Raw genomic sequence first — 19,272 nt, forward strand, 5'->3', positions numbered from 1 at the left:
GCCTTGCTTCTCCTGTTCCAGAGGAACCCATCTTCCCTTAGGACGTTCAGGTCCCATGGGGCACTGGAGCCACTCCCCTCTGCTGCCTTGCCTTGTGGCTAGCTCTCTGGGCACCTCCATGCCGAGCAGGCCTTTGAGCATGGCCCAGCTTGGGAAAAGCAGAGTGCAAGGGGCTGCTTTGGACCGCTGATTGCTTCTCAGGGTGTCGTGAAGCACTGGAGCAGGTGCCCAGAGAACATGTGGATTCTCCTTCATGTTGTGTATCTATCTCACTCAAGTTCCACTAGGGCTCAGGCACTGAGCTGCCTGCTCCAGCTCTGGGGCTGGCCGTGCTTCAGCTTTACCCTCTCTCAGTCCTGCTGTTTGGAAGGCATTACAGGTAGTCAAAGTGCATTCCCCTTCATGGTGGGTATCTGACTCTAGTTCCTCTAGGCCTCAGGCACTGAGCTGCCTGCTCCAGCTCTGGGGCTGGCCCTGCCTCAACTTTGCCCTTTACCAGTCCTGCTGTTTGGAAGGCGTTTCAGGGGGTCACAGTGAATGCTCCTTCCTCAAGCAGGGAGCTTCTTCCCACTGTGTGCACAGACTCTTCTTTGGTGGGCAGTGTGCTGGTCCCAAGGCATGAGGGAAAGTCCCCTCAGGCTCACTGCAAAATGCACCTGCGTCTGGAGCCATCTCAGGAGAGCAAACAGTGCTCTCCATGAGGGAGAGGCCAGTCCAGGGCACAAGGGGACAGTGTGTCCCTGAAAGAAAGGACAGGGTTTGAAGTCAGCCTAGACTGCCCCAGCAGATGAAGGCAGCTCAGCTTGTGCAACACGTAGCACACTGCTTTGGGTCCTCCTACTAGTTGGTCTTGCAGTTGAACCACGTCCGCTGCCCTCTGGCATGATTGCCTCATTTGTCAAGGTCAGGAGCTTGGCTAGGAGTGCAACTGAGAGTAAGGATATCTGGGCAAAGGCTGCTTAGTATGATCTACAAGGTGAGAAACTGGACAGGCCATGACTTAGAGTGGCAGATTGAGAGGCTGTCCAACATGGGGCGTCTGAAGGGAGGAAACACCAGCAGAGTCCACAAGTACAAGCACTAAACCACTGATCACTGGGCTGTGAATGTATATCCTTTGAGGTACGAGTGTTGAAGATGTTAAGCTGGAAAGGTCTTCAGCAGGTTTCATCAGGCAAAAGGAAGATTCTTGGGGGATACCAGCCTGTGCCTTGTAAGAGAGGGCCTGTGAGACTTGTACAAAATGCTGTGCCACTCCTCTTCTGTGAGTGAAAAGTGCCCAGTGTCCCTGAAGGAACAGCTGCTCTTGATGACTGATGGCCAGGGAGATGGAAAGACTGGCAGGCTGAGCCAGGAGCATATGTCTCAGCGAGGGTGGCTGCAGGAGAAAGACCTTTCCAGCATGTGCCTAGAGGTCCCATGGTGTAATGGTGAGCACTCTGGACTCTGAATCCAGCGATCTGAGTTCAAATCTCAGTGGGACCTTGTGCAAAGTTTTGGCTCCCTCAGGGCTTTCTCAGCATGCTTACACCTTGACAGCCCTGTTTTGCTGTTGGGTCAATTGTATCACGCGCTCTGATCTGGATCATTGTCCCCTGCACCCTCTGTGCTTCCTTCCACTTGTGGCTGCTCCTGCATGAGGGTATCAAGCAGTTTCGCGCCAAATCACGCAACACCTGAGGTGGGAATCACAAAGTCCAAATCCAGGCCAAGCAGGGGATGTTTTTCCTGGCCTTGTCTGGTTCTATGTTGGACATCTTCAAAGATGGAGAATCTAGAACTCCCTGAGCAACCTTGTCCCGTCTTTGACCTCCAATGCCTCTGGCAGTAGCCAGAATTCCAACTCTGTCCACTGCTTCTTGTTCTCTCCGTTTCTCTGAAGCTTTTCCGTTTCTCTTTGCCAAATTGTTTAATGCTGATCCTCAATCAGTTCAGGGAGCTCCAGCAAAATATGGCAGTAGTCCATGCATGGCTGTCACGAGAGACAGCAGATCTCTCCTTGCACAGCACGGAGGTAAGTGAGGGAGGAGGAGAACAAACCACCATGAGTCTCCAGCTATGCTGCACCAAATCTTTAATCAGAAGGAACAAATGCGGGGGCACAGAACAGAGACCAAGAAAGACGTCTGCAGAGTGCAGGGAGGCACAGAGAATGACCCGTTTCCTAAGGACAAGTTCCACACAAAGGGCTTCACTTTTCCCATTCTGCTCCACCTGGTGGTGTTCCCAGGCCACCAAGAGCAGTCCCTGACTCCGGACACCTCCCCACATCTGTAGGATGTTCAGGAAAGTAGAAGAGAAGGAGGCCTTTCTCTCAGGAGTTCAGAGCAAAGAAAAGCCAGAGAAGGCAGAGAGAGGCCTGTCCTGCAGTGAGGAGCAGCGGGCACAGGACCCTCCTGCCAGGTGGGAGAGAAGACCCAACCCATCTGGAAGCTGTGGCCACTCTCCTGCTCATACAGGGTGCACGTCTTTCTTCTGGCTCCAAAGTGGATGATCCGCCAGCTTCAGCAGTTCAGACTGCAACGGGGAGGAGGCAGACACAGGCCTGACCCCCCCAGACCAAGGGAGCCCCCAGAAGAAATGGGAACCCCACCAGTGCTGAGGGAGCTCCCAACAGCAGCTGACAGAGAGGATCCCACGGCCGTGCTCTGCGGGAAAGAGGTGAGGATGGGGCCCGGCAGGGTCACCACCACCGGGGAGGCTTCGATGAACACCGTTGAGTCAGCGCAGCGGGCGACACAGGGCTCACTGCAGCTGCTTGCGAGTGGCGTTGGGCCAGAGGTGCCGCAGGGGCGTGGGGGACATGGTCTGAAGCAAGACATCTCTCGGTGAGCGAGGCAAAGCTGAAACACAGAGCAGGCAGGGAGCACAAACCTCAATACTAGCGTGTCCTTGTCTTCTCCAGCTCTCTCTGTGGGCACATCTTGCGTTGAATACACGCAGTGACTCTACAACTTCCAGAGCCCTCACTGGCCCAGCAGGTTGCATGGGACAGGAAGGCTGGCCCCTTTTGTAATAGGTCCCCTTTCACTGGGGTTAAAGCCCCTGTGGAGTGACTGATCACACCCCATCTCCTGAGCAAACAGTGCTGCATTGAAGAGAGCACTGCATGCGCTTGGCCATTTGGTTAGATACAATTTGATGGACACGCACAGTCTGGTGGGCAGCCATCCCTGCATCTGAGCCCCACTGATGCTTTCTGCTTGGAAAACCCTCCTCTTCCCAGCTGCCCCCAGCCACCTCCATGAAAAGGACAGAGGTCTCAGGGGTTGACTATTTCCATTGCAGGGCCAAGCAGAGGCAGCCCAATATCAGCCTGAGTAGCCACCAGCACAGCACTTCAGCCCACAGAGACAGACAGAGCAGACTCAGGCTTACCTTGTTCTTAGAGGAAAGGGAAGCAAGAGAGGAAGATGCAGAGCCTGGAGTAGAGCAGGCTTTTATGCTGTGCTCCAGAGCCCTGAGGGGAACCAACATTCCTTGCTCATGAAGCATCTGAACACACAGTAGTCGCTGCTTGCCAAAGCCTCGCTGGTGATGAAGCCCTTGCCTCTTTCATTAGAAATACCGTGCTCCCGCTTTCTATCACTGAACATCAGAACGACCCATCTGTGCCCCGCCTTCATAAGGTTGATCAACTCAGATGTCTCAGGCATGTGCAGAAGGATATTTAGAGAGTGTTTCCATGCCTTTGACTTTTTAGTGGTGAGCGCAGCTATCAGTCATGGTCAAATTCAGTTACGAGGCCACCTCAAGTGCTTTCCTGTCAGGCAGCATGGATAACATGGACAGACCTGCTCCCCACGGGTCATTGTAGGGACACGGGAGACTCTGAGTAAGTTCAATCAGAAGGTCAAGACTACATAAGCCCATACGTGAGGTGAAACTCAGCTCTGCAGGGATGTGGCCAATCTCAACAGCAAGGAAGGACCATTGTGCGCCATAAGGAACTTTTCTGCGGGAAGGGGTGATGGCCATGAGCACCTTGCTTATGCACATCAGGCTCTACCACGGCCTGGTTTTGTGATGAAAGAGATGCCCACGATCGTCCCTGAGTGAGACCCACACCCAATTTCACCTGTTCTGCTCAGCAAGGGCATCCCAGAGACCAGATGCCTGGATGGCCTGGTTTTGAGAAGAGGTGCGGGGCAGGGGGCCAGAAGGTCGTAGACCATTTCTCTGGGTCAGGAATGGTGTGGCCAATTCCATGCATTTCAAATTACAAAGGGACATCGGATCAGTGTGCCAGTGCAGCTGCTGGGAGTCCTTGTGATGTGGAAGAGTTGGGAAAACCCCTGAACTGCAGGCTAACATGTGTCACGCTGCTGTGGACTTCAGTGGTGATGCTACCCTGGTCTCAGGTGTGCCAGGCACACCAGAGCTCATAGCTTCAGGTGCCAGTTTCATCAAAGAGCAAAATAGGTGAATGAGCGTGTGTGTCTCTTTCAGGAAGGATGCAGCATCAGTTTGATCACCCTCCTAAGTGCTGATTTCCTTGTTTCCAGCAGGTTCCCCACTTCCCACGTTGAGCCCAGGCCCCTGGCTGGAAGAAGCCTTAGGGCATGGTTTAGTCATCAAGGGACATAACTATGGAGATCCCATGGAGAAGTCACTTGAAAGAGAGCTGCCTGACACACTGGTCTGCTATCCGTCATTTTCAATCTCCCTTTGTTACCTGAGCTTGTGGGCAGTAAAAACTGTCTGTGGCAAAGCCTTAGGAAGCATCGCCTCTTCTTAGGTCCTGATCCCGACAAGGTACTTCAACCATCAAGACGTCTGCTGGCAAAGTGACACAGCAAACCAAAAGCAGTCCAGGAAACTACTGGAGTCTGTCGTGGACAACTTCCTAGTAGATATGATGGAGAATTTGATCAGAGGAGAGACAGTGCTAGACCTGCTCCTTACTAGCGCAGAAGAACTCACCAAAAAGGTCAAGACAGGAGGTAGCCTGGTCAGCAGCAATCATGTCTTGGTAGCATCCTCAGCCTTGAGACATATAGGGTAGGTAAAAAGTAGAGCCAGGATCCTACACTGTAGAAAGGCAAGCTATAGTCTGTTTAAGGTGCTTCCGTGTGCGATCCCTTGGAAAATGGCCTCAGAGATAAAGGATGCCGAGAGCTGGGACATATTGAAAGACATTTTTCTGGAGCCTCTAGAAATCCCAACATGCAAGAAGTCCGACAGGGGTAGCAGGAGCCTAGCCTGGGGAAGGCAAGGCCTCTTAGCCAAACTGGAACAAACCAAACCAAACCAAACTAAACTATACTAAACTAAACTAAAGAACTAAACTAAAATTAAAACATAGCAAAGATGGAGAGGCAGTGAAGGCAGGGATAACATCCTGGGAAGATTACAGGGAATGTCACACGGGTGTACGGAGGGCATCAGGAAAACAAAGCATAGCTGGCTCTGAACTTGTCTCTGGCCATGAAAAATAACTAGAAGGCATTCTTCAGGTACATAGAACAGCAAAGGAAGGTGAAAGAAGTTGTAGCCCCACACTTTAGGTGAGCCAAACGGGAGGCCTGACTGTGACCAACATGAAGAAGATGGAAGTTCAAGACCACGGCAGGAACTTGAAAGTGCACAAGTCCTTTGGGAACTGAGGAGATGCACCCGAGAGTCCTGCAGGAACTGTCAGAGGAAGTTGCTAAGGCACTATCTATCAAAATAGCAAAGTTGTAAAATAGCCAGTGGCTGGAAAAGGGGAAATATAATCCCCCAGATATATAAAGGGAAAAAAGGAAGACCTGGGGAACTGCAGGCTAGGCAGTCTCGCCTCTGTACCCTCAGCAGCAAGAAAGGACCATTGTGCACTATGAGGAAATTCCCTGTGGAAGGAGTAATAGCCACAGGCACCTTGCTTAAGTTCATCAGGCTCCACCAAGGCTCACAGTTCTGGGTCAGGGATGGGGTGGCCAGTTCCATGCATTTCAAATTACAAAGGGCCATCGGATCAGTCTCCTAGAGCAGCTGGGAGTCGTTGCGATGTGGAAGAGTTGGGAAAACCCCTGAATTGCAGGCTGACATGAGTCACGCTGCTGTGGACTTCAGAGGACACAGTGCCCTGGATGCACACAAGCCAACGTTGCCAGAGCTCATAGCCTCAATCCTCCAAAAGTTCTGCTTCCTCAGAGGCATTTCTGCCTTTGTCATCACAATTACTCTCAGGTGCTTGGAGAGATGGATTCGAGGTCCTTTTGTAGGTTGAAATGCAGGGAAGCCTGTAAACACTGCACTAACACAAATCCCACAGACAACCTCGCCGTGCAGATTGTTTTCTGAATGTCAGCAGAGGAAGGACTATAGCTTGTTTTGCTTTTAGCAGCTGTTGAACTAGAAAAGGTTTGAGTAGCTTTGTCCCCTTCAGACAGAGAGTCCAGTTCTGAGAGGCTCCTTTTTTTCCCTCGGTCCGTAGGCCATAAAGCTGCGAGAGACATGAAGTTGTCTCAGCTCTTAGCTGCCAGGAACAGTGTTGCACCCAGTTCCAGGATGTCCCTGCAGTGCCAGCTCCTGAACAGGGTCAGTCAGTGTCTCCAGGGTGCCTTGAGATAACACAGAGAGGTCTTTGATTCATTAGACGTGCAGTGAAAGTCCCGGCTACAAATCTTGAAGTGGAGCATTGCCCTGTAACTCCCTGGAAGCCAGGTGTCATTGCACAGACACTGTGATCAGCGGGGCGGTGAGCGGAGAGGGCTGCATCAGGTAGTTGTGGCCGAGTGGTGAAGGCGATGGACTAGAAATCCATTGGGGTTTTTCCGCGCAGGTTCGAATCCTGCCAGCTACGGTGAACAGCTGTTTTTTGGGCTGCTACCGAATGACCAGGTTTCTGCAGTGGCTTCCAGCTCCACAGTGTGCCTGGTGCCCAGGCAGACAGTAAAAGCACTTTCCCTCCTGGTCTTGTCCTGACTGAATGGTAAACTCTGCTCCCATTACAAAGGTAGGCCTTTGGGGGGAAGACTATGGACCAGGGCTGAGTATAAGCCATGAAAAGAACTCCACCGTTGCTGTTTCTTGAGTGCAACTTAAGAGGCTGTGGGGATATTCTGCCCAACCAGTCCCCAGCAGGGTCAAAAATGAACAACCTTTCCAAGGGGGCTTTTCAAATTTAGCTGAAGGATGAGATGATGAGAGGTAGGTGTGATCTGTGCCCTCGTGTTCTGGGTAAGATGTTGTCCTGGGTTTAGCAGTAGCAGTAATTCTTCTCCTTCTTAGTGGCTGGTGCAACGCTGTGTTTTGACTTTTGTCCTGAGAACAGTGCTGATAACGCCGATGTTTTTCGTTGCTGCTCAAATGTTTGGTCTGGCCAAGGACTTTCTGAGCCTCATGCTCTGCCCGGGAGGGTGGGAAGCCGGGAGGAAGCAGAGGCAGGACACCTGACCCAAACTAGCCGAAGAGGTATTCCACACAACAGCACGTCATGCCCAGGACGTAACTGAGAGTTACCCGGAAGGGCTAGTTCACAGCAGGGTTGCAGTAGGTATCAGTCGGTGCTTGGTTGGGTGGGGTGGGGCGAGTTATCGGTTGGCGGGTGGTGAGGTGTTGTATTCTCTTCCCTTGTTCCCTTTATCATTATTATTATTGGTGGTAGCAGTAGTGATTTGTGTTATACCTTAGTTACTAAACTGTTCTTATCTCAACCCATGGGAATTGCATTCTTTTTGATTCTCCTCTCTGTCCCTCTGGGTGTAGGGAGAGGGCAAGAAATGGGAGAAGGAGTGAACGACTGCGTGATTGATGGCTGACTTTGTTTAAACCTCGACAGATGTGAAATTGGCAAAAAGAGACTTGGTGGTGACGGTGGTATCAGGAGACCATCCCCTGCCTCCACCGACCCTGATGGGTGGGACAGAAAAGAGCCAGAGGTTTCCCAGAGGTCTTCTTTCAGTTGCATGCTCAGCTGCCCCTACTAGAGGAGCGGCAGAGGTTGAGCTTCTGATAGCCTGCCTGTGTGGTTTAGCATCTTAAGGAAAAAGTAAACTCTGAGAAGCACATGCAGGAAGAGCCTACACAAGGAGGAGGAGAAAAAAATACATTGCTGGCACATGGTCAATTCCCTGTAGCCATGCCACTCAGGCTGGGGAAAGCATTGCAAGGGAGAAAGAACCTCAGAGAGATTCTCGGCAGGAATAAAGAAGCAAAGGGCAATGGAGAGGATGCCTTAGTGTGCTCACATCTGCACCACCGTGCTGGTCCTATCTGTCCCCATGTTGCTTTTCCCTCCTCTGCCTGGTTGCTGCATGCTCTGGCCAGCAGTGTTGGGCAGGACAGGAATGGCTCCAGGCACAGAGAAAAGGGGTTTCTCTGGCTCTCTGGCAAGCTGCATGGTGTCAGGAGCAGCCCTGGGCTCTCAGGTAGCAGTAAGGCTAAAGGTGAGAGTCCAAGTCAGGGAAAGGAGTGTGGTGTGATTGTGTAAAACAGACCTGCGGACAGGGGCGAGGAAAGATGTTTTTTTATGTTGGTGTTTCTGTTTCTCACTACATGAATCTGTTTTAATCAGCTATGCCCTGACTCCCCTACCGAGGTAAGCCTGGTTTGTCCATAGGAGTTTTTGCTAAGCTGTGTTTTTCGAAGTCATGTTTGTCTTGACCCATCCTGTTTTCAGAGATCTGCTTCCCCTCCCAGAGTCTGGGAAGGAGTGAGAAGCTGGCTGGGGGATTGTCTGTGATTATACCACCAAAGGTGCGTAGCCACAAAGGTACATCCACGTGCATAGTACATGCAGAGCTGGTACAGGAATGAACGTAGTCTGAGAGAGGCACCGTTACTAGCACCCAGCAGCGAGAGTGTCCGCATCCAAGATGTCACTCCCAGGGAACACACACAGACATCCCAGCAGCTTGAAGTCCTTTGCATGCATGGGGACTGGAGGGAGGACTGGAAGGGACTGGCCAGGCGCTTACGTGGAGGAGCAGTAGACAGGTCACTTTGTGACCTGGCAGAGTGAGGCAAGCAGATGGGCAAGTGGAGGAGCAGGAGGCAGTAGTGCTCCCATGAGCATTGGTGGTATAGTAGAGAGCATAGCTGCCTTCCAAGCATTTGGGCCACATTAGATTCCTGGCCAATGCAGACAAGCTTTTCTTCAGCCTGGCTCCAGGGTGCCTTGCTTCTCCTGTTCCAGAGGAACCCATCTTCCCTTAGGACGTTCAGGTCCCATGGGGCACTGGAGCCACTCCCCTCTGCTGCCTTGTCTCGTGGCTATTTCTCTGGGCTCCTCCAAGCCGAGCAGGCACCAGCCAGGCTTTGAGCATGGTCCAGCTTGGGAAAAGCATAGTGTAGGGGCTGTTTTGGACCACTGATTGATTCACAGGGTGTCTTGAAGCACTGGAGCAGATGCTCAGAGAACATGTGGTGATACCTGGAAATAAAGGGTTAACATTGTGCCTGCTTGCTTAAGCAGTCACTGTGCTTGGTGAAGCAGAACCTTAGGAGTCAAAGTTTCTAGAATTGTGAAGCAGAATTGTAGGACTTACAGCTGCTAGGCAGAATTGTAGTAGATAAGATTCATAACTTCTGTAATGAACATTTAAGACTTTCTTGTTTAAGTAGTATCCATACAAAGAAAAGGAACAAAAGATAACCACAGTAACAAAATTTGCAAGCTTGACAAGTTTCTGCTTTAAGAGACATAAAACCGGCTTGTACCAAACCCGAGGTTTTGATAGGAGCTGAAACCCTATTGAGTCTGCGTGAAAGCAAGAGGTTACTCGTGGTGATGAAGAAGAACTACAGGCCTTCAACCTCACGACCCCCTAAAAAACACCACCAGGAGGCACTGCTCAAGAGCATTAATGGGACAAATGACAGAAAACTAATTATAATACTAAACGGGAATAGGTTTTGCATATGTATTAGACATGAAGCAATCTCATGTTTATGTAATCATTATATGTAATACAGACAAGCTGAGTGGCAAAGGAAAGATGAGCATGCTTTTGGAGGAGCAATCCCCCATGCTCCTCAGCGCTGAATAAAGCATACCAACATTACACCTTTGATGAGTTGTGTCGTCTATCTACTTATCAGTGGATTCTCCTTCACGTTGTGTATCTCACTCAAGTTCCACTGGGGCCCAGGGACTGAGCAGCCTGCTCCAGCTCTGGGACTAGCCTTGCTTCCACTTTACCTTCTCTCAATCCTGCTAGTTGGAAGGCATTTCAAGGAGTCATAGTGCATGCTCCTTCCTCAAGCAGGATGCTTCTCCCCACTGTGTGCATGGACCCTTCTTTGGTGGGCAGTGTGCTGGTCCCAAGTCATGAGGGAAAGTCCCCTCAGGCTCACAGCAAAATGCACCTGCGTCTGGAGCCATCTCAGGAGAGCAAACAGTGTTCTCCATGAGAGAGAGGCTAATCTGGGGCACAAGGGGACAGTGTGTCCCTGAAAGAAAGCACAGGGTTTGAAGTCAGCCTAGACTGCCCCAGCAGATGAAGGCAGCTCAGCTTGTGCAACACGTAGCACACTGCTTTGGGTCCTCCTACTAGTTGGTCTTGTAGTTGAACCACGTCCGCTGCCCTCTGGCATGATTGCCTCATTTGTCAAGGTCAGGAGCTTGGCTAGGAGTGCAACTGAGAGTAAGGATATCTGGGCAAAGGCTGCTTAGTATGATCTACAAGGTGAGAAACTGGACAGGCCGTGACTTAGAGTGGCATATTGAGAGGCTGTCCAACATGGGGGGCTGAAGGGAGGAAACAGCAGCAGAGTCCACAAGTACAAGCACTAAACCACTGCTCACTGGGCTGTGAATGTACCCTTTGAGGTACAAGTGTTGAAGATGTTAAGCTGGAAAGGTCTTCAGCAGGTTTCATCAGGCAAAAGGAAGATTCTTGGGGGATACCAGCCTGTGCCTTGTAAGAGAGGGCCTGTGAGACTTGTACAAAATGCTGTGCCACTCCTCTTCTGTGAGTGAAAAGTGCCCAGTGTCCCTGAAGGAACAGCTGCTCTTGATGACTGATGGCCAGGGAGATGGAAAGACTGGCAGGCTGAGCCAGGAGCATATGTCTCAGCGAGGGTGGCTGCAGGAGAAAGACCTTTCCAGCATGTGCCTAGAGGTCCCATGGTGTAATGGTGAGCACTCTGGACTCTGAATCCAGCGATCTGAGTTCAAATCTCAGTGGGACCTTGTGCAAGGTTTTGGATCATTCAGGGCTTTCTTCAGCATGCTTACACCTTGACAGGCTCGCGTTTGTTCTTGGGTTAATTGTGTCATGCACTCTGATCTGGATCATTGTCCCCTGCACCCTCTGTGCTTCCTTCCACTTGTTGGCTGCTCCTGCATGAGGGCATCAGGCAGTTTCGCGCCAAATCACGCAACACCTGAGGTGGAAACCACAAAGTCCAAGTCCAGGCCAAGCAGGGGATGTTTTTCCTGGCCTGGTCTGGTTCTAGTTTGGACATCTCCAAGGCTGGAGAATCTTCAACTCCCTGAGCAACCTTGTCCCATCTTTGACCTCCAATGCCTCTGGCAGTAGCCAGAGTTCCAACTCTGTCCACTGCTTCTTGCTCTCTCAGTTTCTCTGAGGCTTTTCTGTTTCTCTTTGCCAACTTGTTTAATTTTGGTCCTTGATCATTTCAGGGAGCTTCAGCAAAATATGGCAGCAGTCCATGCTTGGCTGTCACGAAAGACAGCAGATCTCTCCTTTGCACAGCAGGTAGCTAAGTGAGGGAGGAGAAGAAGAAACCGCACAAATCTGCAGCTATGCTGCACAAAGTCTTCAATTTGAAGGAGCAAATGCAGGTGCACGGAAAAGAGACCAGGAAAGGTTCAGGGAGGCATAGAGAATGCCCATTTCACAAGGACAAGCTCCATACAAATCACTTTCCTTTTCCCATTCTGTTCCACCTGGTGGCAATCCCAGGCCACTAACAGTTGTCCCTAATTCCGGATCCCTCCCCACATCAGTAGGAGGTTCAGCAAAGCAGAAGAGAAGGAGCCCTTTCTCTCAGTGGCTCAGAGCAAAGCAGAGCCAGAGGAGGCAGTATGAGGCTTGTCCTACAGTGAGGAGCAGAGGGCACAGGACCCTCCTGCCAGGTGGAACAGGACACCCAGCCCACCTGGAATCCATGGCCATGCTTGTGCTCATGCAGTGTGCATGTCTTTCTTCTGGCTCCAAAGGGGGTGATCCTCCAGCTTCCGCAGTTCAGGCTTGTCATAGTTTAAACAAAGTCATCCATAAATCATGCAGTTTCTCTCTCACTCCCCCCCGTTCTTGCCCTCCCCTACTCCCGAAGGGACGGAGAGGAGCATCGAAAACAATGCAACTCCCACAGGTTGAGATAAGAAAAAATTTATTAACTAAGGTATAACACAAACCACTACTGCTACCACCAGTAATAATAATGATAAGGCAAATAACAAGGGGAGAGAATACAACACCTCACCACTAGCCGACTGATAACTCCCCCACCCCACCCGCCCGAGCACCAACCGACACCTTCTCCAACTCCGCAGTCTCCTAGCCCTTCCGGGTAACTCCCTGTTACATCCTGGGCATGACATGCTGTGGTATGGAATACCTCTTTGGCTAGTTTGGGTCAGGTGTCCTGTCTCTGCTTCCTCCCGGCTTTCCCTCCTCCCTGGCAGAGCATGAGGCTCAGAAAGTCCTTGGTCAGACCAAACATTTGTGTTATCAGCTCTGTTCCCAGGCCAAAAGTCAAAACACAGTGCTTCACCAGCTACTAAGAAGGAGAAAAATAACCGCTACTGCTGAACCCAGGACAAGGCTGCAGTAAGGGGGAGGCACACACAGGCCTGATCCCCATATGCTGAAGAGGCCAATTTTGGTCAGGTAAACTCCCTGCATCTGATCCCTATTGACTCCCTTCTGCTTGAAATACCACCTCTTCTTCCCCACTCCCCCCAGCCACTGCTATCAAAAGGGAAAGAGGTCATAGCCCTTCAACAGGTCCATTGCAGGGCCAAGCAGAGGCAGCCCAATATCAGTCTGAGTAGCCACCACAACAGCACTTAAGCCCACTGAGAGAGATGGAGTGGACTCCAGCTTACCTTATTCCTTGAGGAAATACAGTAAAGAGAGAAGATGCAGAGCCTGGAGCAGTATAGCCTTTCATGCTGTATCCTAGATCCCCTCTGAACAAAACCATTCCTTGCTCATGAAGCATCTGAACACCTGAACACTTGCTGAGGCTTCGCTGGTGCTGAAGCCTTTGTCTCCTTCATCTGAAATGTTTTCTGACCACTTCATATAACCCTGAATCATAGAATGAATCCTAGAATTATTTTAATTTGGAAGAGGCTGTAAAGATCTTCTAGTTCTATGCCCACTGGCATGGGCAGGCGTACATTCCACTATTCCAAAATTCCATTTTTGGTTCCCAAAATCCCCATCTAGTCTGGCCTTGAACGCTTCCACAACTTCTCTGGACAACTTGCTCCAGTGTCTCACCAACTTCATAGGAAACAATTTTTCCAAATATATTGACCTGCTTTTGGTGCAGTCCATGATATGGTTGGTTGTCTGGGATGTGACTGTGCATTGCCAGCTCATATTCAATTTTTACCCACCAATACTCCCAAGTCCTTCTCCACAGGGCTGCGCTCAATCTACTCATGATCTAGCTTCTACTCATGTTTGAGATTGCCTAGACCTGTGTGCAGGACCTTGGAACTTGGCCTTGTTGAACTTCATGAGGTTCACACATGCCCACCTCTCTAGCCTGTCAAGGTCCCGCTGGAAGACAACCCTTTCCTCTAGGGTATCAACCACACCACTCGGGTTGATGTCATCCACAATTATGAGAGTACATGTAATCCCACTGTCCATGTACTTGGCAATGACCTTAAATAATAGTCGCAGTACAGACCTCTGAGGGGCACCTCTCATCATTGGCTTCCACCCCAACAGGAAGCCATTGGCCACAAATTTATGAGTGTGACCATCCAGTCAGTTTGTTATACATGCATCATAGAATCATAGAATCATAGAATAGCTAGGGTTTGAAAGGACCTTAAGATCATCTAGTCCCAACCCCCTGCCATGGGCGGGGACACCTCACACTAAACCATGTCACTCAAGGCTCTGTCCAGCCTGGACTTGAACACCGCCAGGGATGGAGCACTCACAACCTCCCTGGGCAACCCATTCCAGTGCCTTACCACCCTCAGTGTAAAGAACTTCTCCCTTATACCCAATCTAAACTTCCCCTGTTTAAGTTTTAACCCATTACTCCTTGTCTTACCACTACAGTCCTTAATGAAGAGTCCCTCCCAAGCATCCTCATAGACCCCCTTCAGATACTGGAAGGCTGCTATGAGGTCTCCACACAGCCTTCTCTTCTCCAGGCTGAACAGCCCCAACTTTCTCAGTCTGTCTTCTTACAAGAGGTGCTCCAGACTCCTGATCATCCTTATGGCCCTCCTCTGGACTTGTTCCAACAGTTCCGTGTCCTTTTTATGTTGAGGACACCAGAACTGTACACAATACTCCAAGTGAGGTCTCACTAGAGCAGAGCAGAGTAGACAGCCAGGATCACCTCCTTCGGCCTTCTGGTCACGCTTCTTTTGATACAGCCCACGTCACATATCTCCATTTTAGAGACAAGGATGTTATGCAGTACAGGATCAAATGCTTCACACAAGTCGATTATTTCAGTCACTCTTCCTTTATCTGCCAATGCTGTAACCCCATCGTAGAGCACCACAAAGTTTGTCTGCCACGATTTCCCTTAGGGATGCTGTACTCCCTGTCCCCAGCTCTCTCCTTATTTTCCATGTTCCCATGTTTCCTTAGCATATTTTTCAGGAGGATCTGCTCTATGATTTTGAAGGGCACAAAGGTGAAACTTTCCGGCCTAAAGTTCCTGAGGTCTTCTTTTTTCCCCTTTATAAATCTGAGGTCTATATTTCCCCTTTTCCAGCCACTGATAATTGCACAGCTTTTCTAATTTGATAGAGACTGGCTTAGCAAGTTACTCTGACAGCTCCTGCAGGACTATCAGGTGCGTCTCCTCAGGTCCAATGGACTATGCACATTCAGGTTCCTGAGATGATCTGGAACCTCTATCATCTACATGTTGGTCACAGCCAGGCCTCCTGTTTGGCTCACTTAAAGTGTGGGGTGTCCTGGATTCAGCAGTAGCGGTTATTTTTCTCCTTCTTAGTAGCTGGTGAAGCACTGTGTTTTGACTTTTGGCCTGGGAACAGAGCTGATAACACAAATGTTTGGTCTGACCAAGGACTTTCTGAGCCTCATGCTCTGCCAGGGAGGAGGGAAAGCCGGGAGGAAGCAGAGACAGGACACCTGACCCAAACTAGCCAAAGAGGTATTCCATACCACAGCACGTCATGCCCAGGATGTAACAGAGAGTTACACGGAAGGGCTAGTACATGGCAAGGTTGGGCGAGGTCTGTGCTCAGTCGGGTGAGGTGGGGCGAGTTTTTGTCGGCTGGTGGTGAGGTGTTGTATTCTCTTCCCTTGTTATTTGCCTTATCATTATTATTACTGGTAGTAGCAGTAGTGATTTGTGTTATACCTTAGTTACTAAACTGTTCTTATCTCAACCTGTGGGAGTTGCATTCTTTTCGATTCTCCTCTTCGTCACATCGGGAGTAGGGGGAGGGCAAGATGGGGGGGGAGTGATTGGACAGGCTGCGTGGCTGGGTTTAAACCACGACACTGGACTACTTCTTTTATCTTCTTTTGTTGTTCTGTGTACCTAAAGAATGCCTTCTAGTCATTTCTTATCTCTTTCATCACAAAACCATGCCATGGTAGAGCCTGATGAACATAAGCAAGGTGCTCATGGCCATCTGTTGTGGTTTAAGCCCAGGCCATAAATCAGAACCACACAGTCTACTCCACCCTTTCCCACCCCACCCCCCAACCCCCGGAGGGACGGGGTGGAGAATCGAAAGAAATGTAACTCACATGGATTGAGATAAGAGCAGCCCAGTAACTAAGGTATAACACAAACCACTACTGCTACCACCACTACTAATAATGATAAGGGAAATAACAAGGGAAGAGAATACAATACCACCCGTCAAAAAACAGCCCGACCGAGCAATGAACCAGCCCTTATGGGTAGCTCCCAGTTACAAATCCTGGGCATGATGTGCTGTGGTATTGTTGTGGTTTAAACAAAATTAGCCATAAATCACGCAGTCGCTGTCTCACTCCCCCCACTTCTTGCCCTCCCTCTACTACCGGAGGGATGGAGAGGAGAATCAAAACGAATGCAAATCCCACAGGTTGAGATAAGAACAGTTTAGTAACTAAGGTATAACACAAATCACTACTGCTACCACCAATAATAATAATGATAAAGGAAATAACAAGGGGAGAGAAATACAACACCTCACCACCAGCCAATCGATAACTTGCCCCACCCCGACCAAGCACCGACTGATACCTTGTCCAACCCTGCAGTGCACTAGCCCTTCCAGGTTAACTCTCCGTTACATCCTGAGCATGACGTGCTGTGGTATGGAATACCTCTTTGGCTAGTTTGGGTCAGGTGTCCTGTCTCTGCTTCCTCCCGGCTTTCCCTCCTCCCTGGCAAAGCATGAGGCTCAGAAAGTCCTTGGTCAGACTAAATATTTGAGCAGTAACTAAAAACGTTGTTATCAGTGCTGTTTCCAGGCCAAAAGTCAAACTTAGAAGGAGAAAAAAATGACTGCTACTGCTGAAACCAGGACAGTATCCACCCCTTATTCCATACCATTCACGTCATGCTCAGATCCCACATTTTCAATATACCATCACTCTTATATATATACATATGCATGTATACATATACAGAGAGAGAGAGAGAGATCATTCCTTAGTGCCATGGACCAATCCCTATAAAGCTGCTGAGTCCATCCAGTCCATGATATCTGGCTCCATCTCTTGTAAGTCTTTCAGAGCAGGAAAGGCTGTGTGCAGTGTTCACAATCACGAATAACCTAGTCAATAGTGTCCATTGCTAAGTCCACCCCTCAGTCATGAGTCCATCTCTATGTTGCATCTCTGCCCTGATGGCCTGAAGTGTCATGGGCCCACCAGGCTCAAAATAATTCACCCTCCCCTTCAGCAGTTTCTGCAACTTGTCACTGGAGACTCCATACAGCTGCCTTCCCTCTCCGATGCTTCCAAAGCACTGGGGGGGCCCAGTGGACTAAATACTGGCTTATACTGTCCCACACACCCTGCCACTCATGACTGTCCAGCCTTGTGGAAAACCTCTTGGTCCTCCCACATCATCATCTAACCCTAGATAAGACCCAAACCCGACTCTGCTTAACTTTCGAGGTGAGACAAAATGGTTGTGGGTAGAACACCCTCTGTGTGTGTGCCAACATGCTGATCCTCATCACAATCAGCAGGCAGGTCTCAAGGGTACCCAAAGGCCATTCAAAACCTTCAGAACTCTCAAATGATGCTGCTGTACTTGTCACTGGGGCTGGTGTAGCTGCTGTGCTTGCCGGCTCTCTCACCACCAGCTTCTCTTTTTCTGAGTCCAGATATTCCACCTCTGCCTTGTTGGGAAATTCTGTGGGGTCTCCTGCATCCTCCACTTGTCCCGGATGCCCTAGGCTGGACCCAGCTGAGGCTTCCAAAGGTGGTATCTTGGTCTCTGCATCCTCCTGTGGCTCGTGCTCGCAAGGCTCGGCGGCCGGCTGCTGGGGGATGCTATCGGCTTCTGTGGGGCTGGACTCGGCCACAGGGCTGGGCTCCTCCACCACCTCCTCCCACTGCTCGGCAGCTTTGTCCTTCCCCTCCTTGACCGCCCCAACCTTCTCCACCGGCAGCCGCTCCATCCCGGCCTCCGGTCCCGCTCCCGCCGCCGCTTGGTCCCCGGGGCCTCTCTCCCGGGCCGTATCAGCCGCCACCGGCTCCCGGGGCTGCTCCCTCTCGGCTCCAAGCATCCTCATGAAGATGGAGGCGAGGACTAGGGCCAGGATGGTTGAAGAGCAGTGGGACGGCCAGGTACAAGTGCACGGCCATGTCCATCCTACCCTACTGCCGGAGCCCACCCGTATTACAACTCATTACCATAAAGTACAACGAAACAAGAACCTTAGCCCAAGCCCCCAACCTGATAAACACTAGCACATCAAATACCAGCTGTAAGTAAGGTATGACATACTGAAACTGTGAGATCAGGAGCAATAACTTTGAGAGCCAATAAATCAGCATTGTAACAAGTGACTATTAATCCGAAACAATGAAAGCTTATCACAAATACGATTAGACACACTCTGGTCAGATCCGTCACTATCTCAACCCTTCGTGCCCCACACTGGGCACCAAAAAGAACTGTCATGGTTTAAGCCCAGGTCATAAATCAGAACCACGCAGTCTACTCCACCCCTTTCTCCCCCCCACTTCCCAAACTCCTGGAGGGAATGGGAGGAGAAATGAAAGAATGTAACCGCCATGGGCTGAGATAAGAAGAGCCTAGGAACTAAAGAATAACACAAACGACTACTGCTACCACCAATAATAATAATGATAATGGAAATAACAAGGGAAGAGAATACAATAAAACCTGTCAAAAAACAGCCTGACCAAGCAGTGAACCAGCCTTTACAGGTAACTCCCAGTTACACATCCTGGGCATGATGTGCTGTGGTACTGAATACCTCTTCGGCTAGTTTAGGTCAGGTGTCCTGTCTCTGCTTCCTCCCGGCTTTCCCTCCTCCCTAGCAGAGCATGAGGCTCAGAAAGTCCTTGGTCAGTCTAAAACATTTGTGTTATCAGCAATGTTCTCAGGTCGAAAGTCAAAACACAGTGTTGCACCGGCTACAAAGGAGAAAAATGACTGCTACTGCTGAACCCAGGACAGTATCCACCCCTTATTCCATACCATTCACATCATGCTCAGATCCCAGACTAAATATTAGATATGGTCTAAATGGTCTAAATATGGTAAGACTAAATATTAGAGCAGTAACTAAAAACATTGGTGTTATCAGTGCTGTTCCCAGGACAAAAGACAAAACCACAGCATTGCACCAGCTAAGAAGGAGAAAAACTTACTGCTACTTATGAACCCAAGACACCATCACTCCTCAACAGGGAATTTCCTCATGGCACACAATGGTCCTTTCTTGCTGTTGAGGGTACAGAGGCGAGACTGCCTAGCCTGCAGTTCCCCAGGTCTTCCTTTTGACCCTTTATATATATGGGGGTTAATATGTCCCATTTTCCAGCCACTGGGTATTTTACAACTTTCCTGTTTTGATAGAAAGAAGCTTAGCAACTTCCCATGACAGTTCCTGCAGGACTCTCGGGTGCATCTCCTCAGTTCCAAAGAACTTGTGCACTTTCA

At 50.1% G+C, this 19,272-nt stretch overlaps 1 protein-coding gene and 3 non-coding genes across 4 annotated transcripts; 3 read left to right on the forward strand and 1 right to left on the reverse strand.

Annotated features, from left to right (window-relative positions):
• The first annotated feature begins 1,413 nt into the window (after positions 1–1,413).
• TRNAQ-CUG (transfer RNA glutamine (anticodon CUG)) lies at positions 1,414–1,485 on the forward strand. Its single transcript has one exon. It is a non-coding gene; the product is annotated as a tRNA-Gln (tRNA).
• A 966-nt stretch (positions 1,486–2,451) lies between these two features.
• On the reverse strand, positions 2,452–17,951 carry LOC136019155 (uncharacterized). Its single transcript, XM_065689053.1, is given in 5 exon segments — positions 2,452–2,517; positions 2,616–2,754; positions 13,666–13,796; positions 17,423–17,905; positions 17,907–17,951. Coding segments are annotated over 5 exon segments (864 nt in total).
• TRNAS-AGA (transfer RNA serine (anticodon AGA)) lies at positions 6,706–6,787 on the forward strand. Its single transcript has one exon. It is a non-coding gene; the product is annotated as a tRNA-Ser (tRNA).
• On the forward strand, positions 11,048–11,119 carry TRNAQ-CUG (transfer RNA glutamine (anticodon CUG)). Its single transcript has one exon. It is a non-coding gene; the product is annotated as a tRNA-Gln (tRNA).
• Positions 17,952–19,272: the final 1,321 nt, after the last annotated feature.

This window comes from Lathamus discolor, chromosome 8, assembly GCF_037157495.1.
Source record: "Lathamus discolor isolate bLatDis1 chromosome 8, bLatDis1.hap1, whole genome shotgun sequence".
In the NCBI taxonomy this organism is placed as follows: domain Eukaryota; kingdom Metazoa; phylum Chordata; class Aves; order Psittaciformes; family Psittacidae; genus Lathamus; species Lathamus discolor.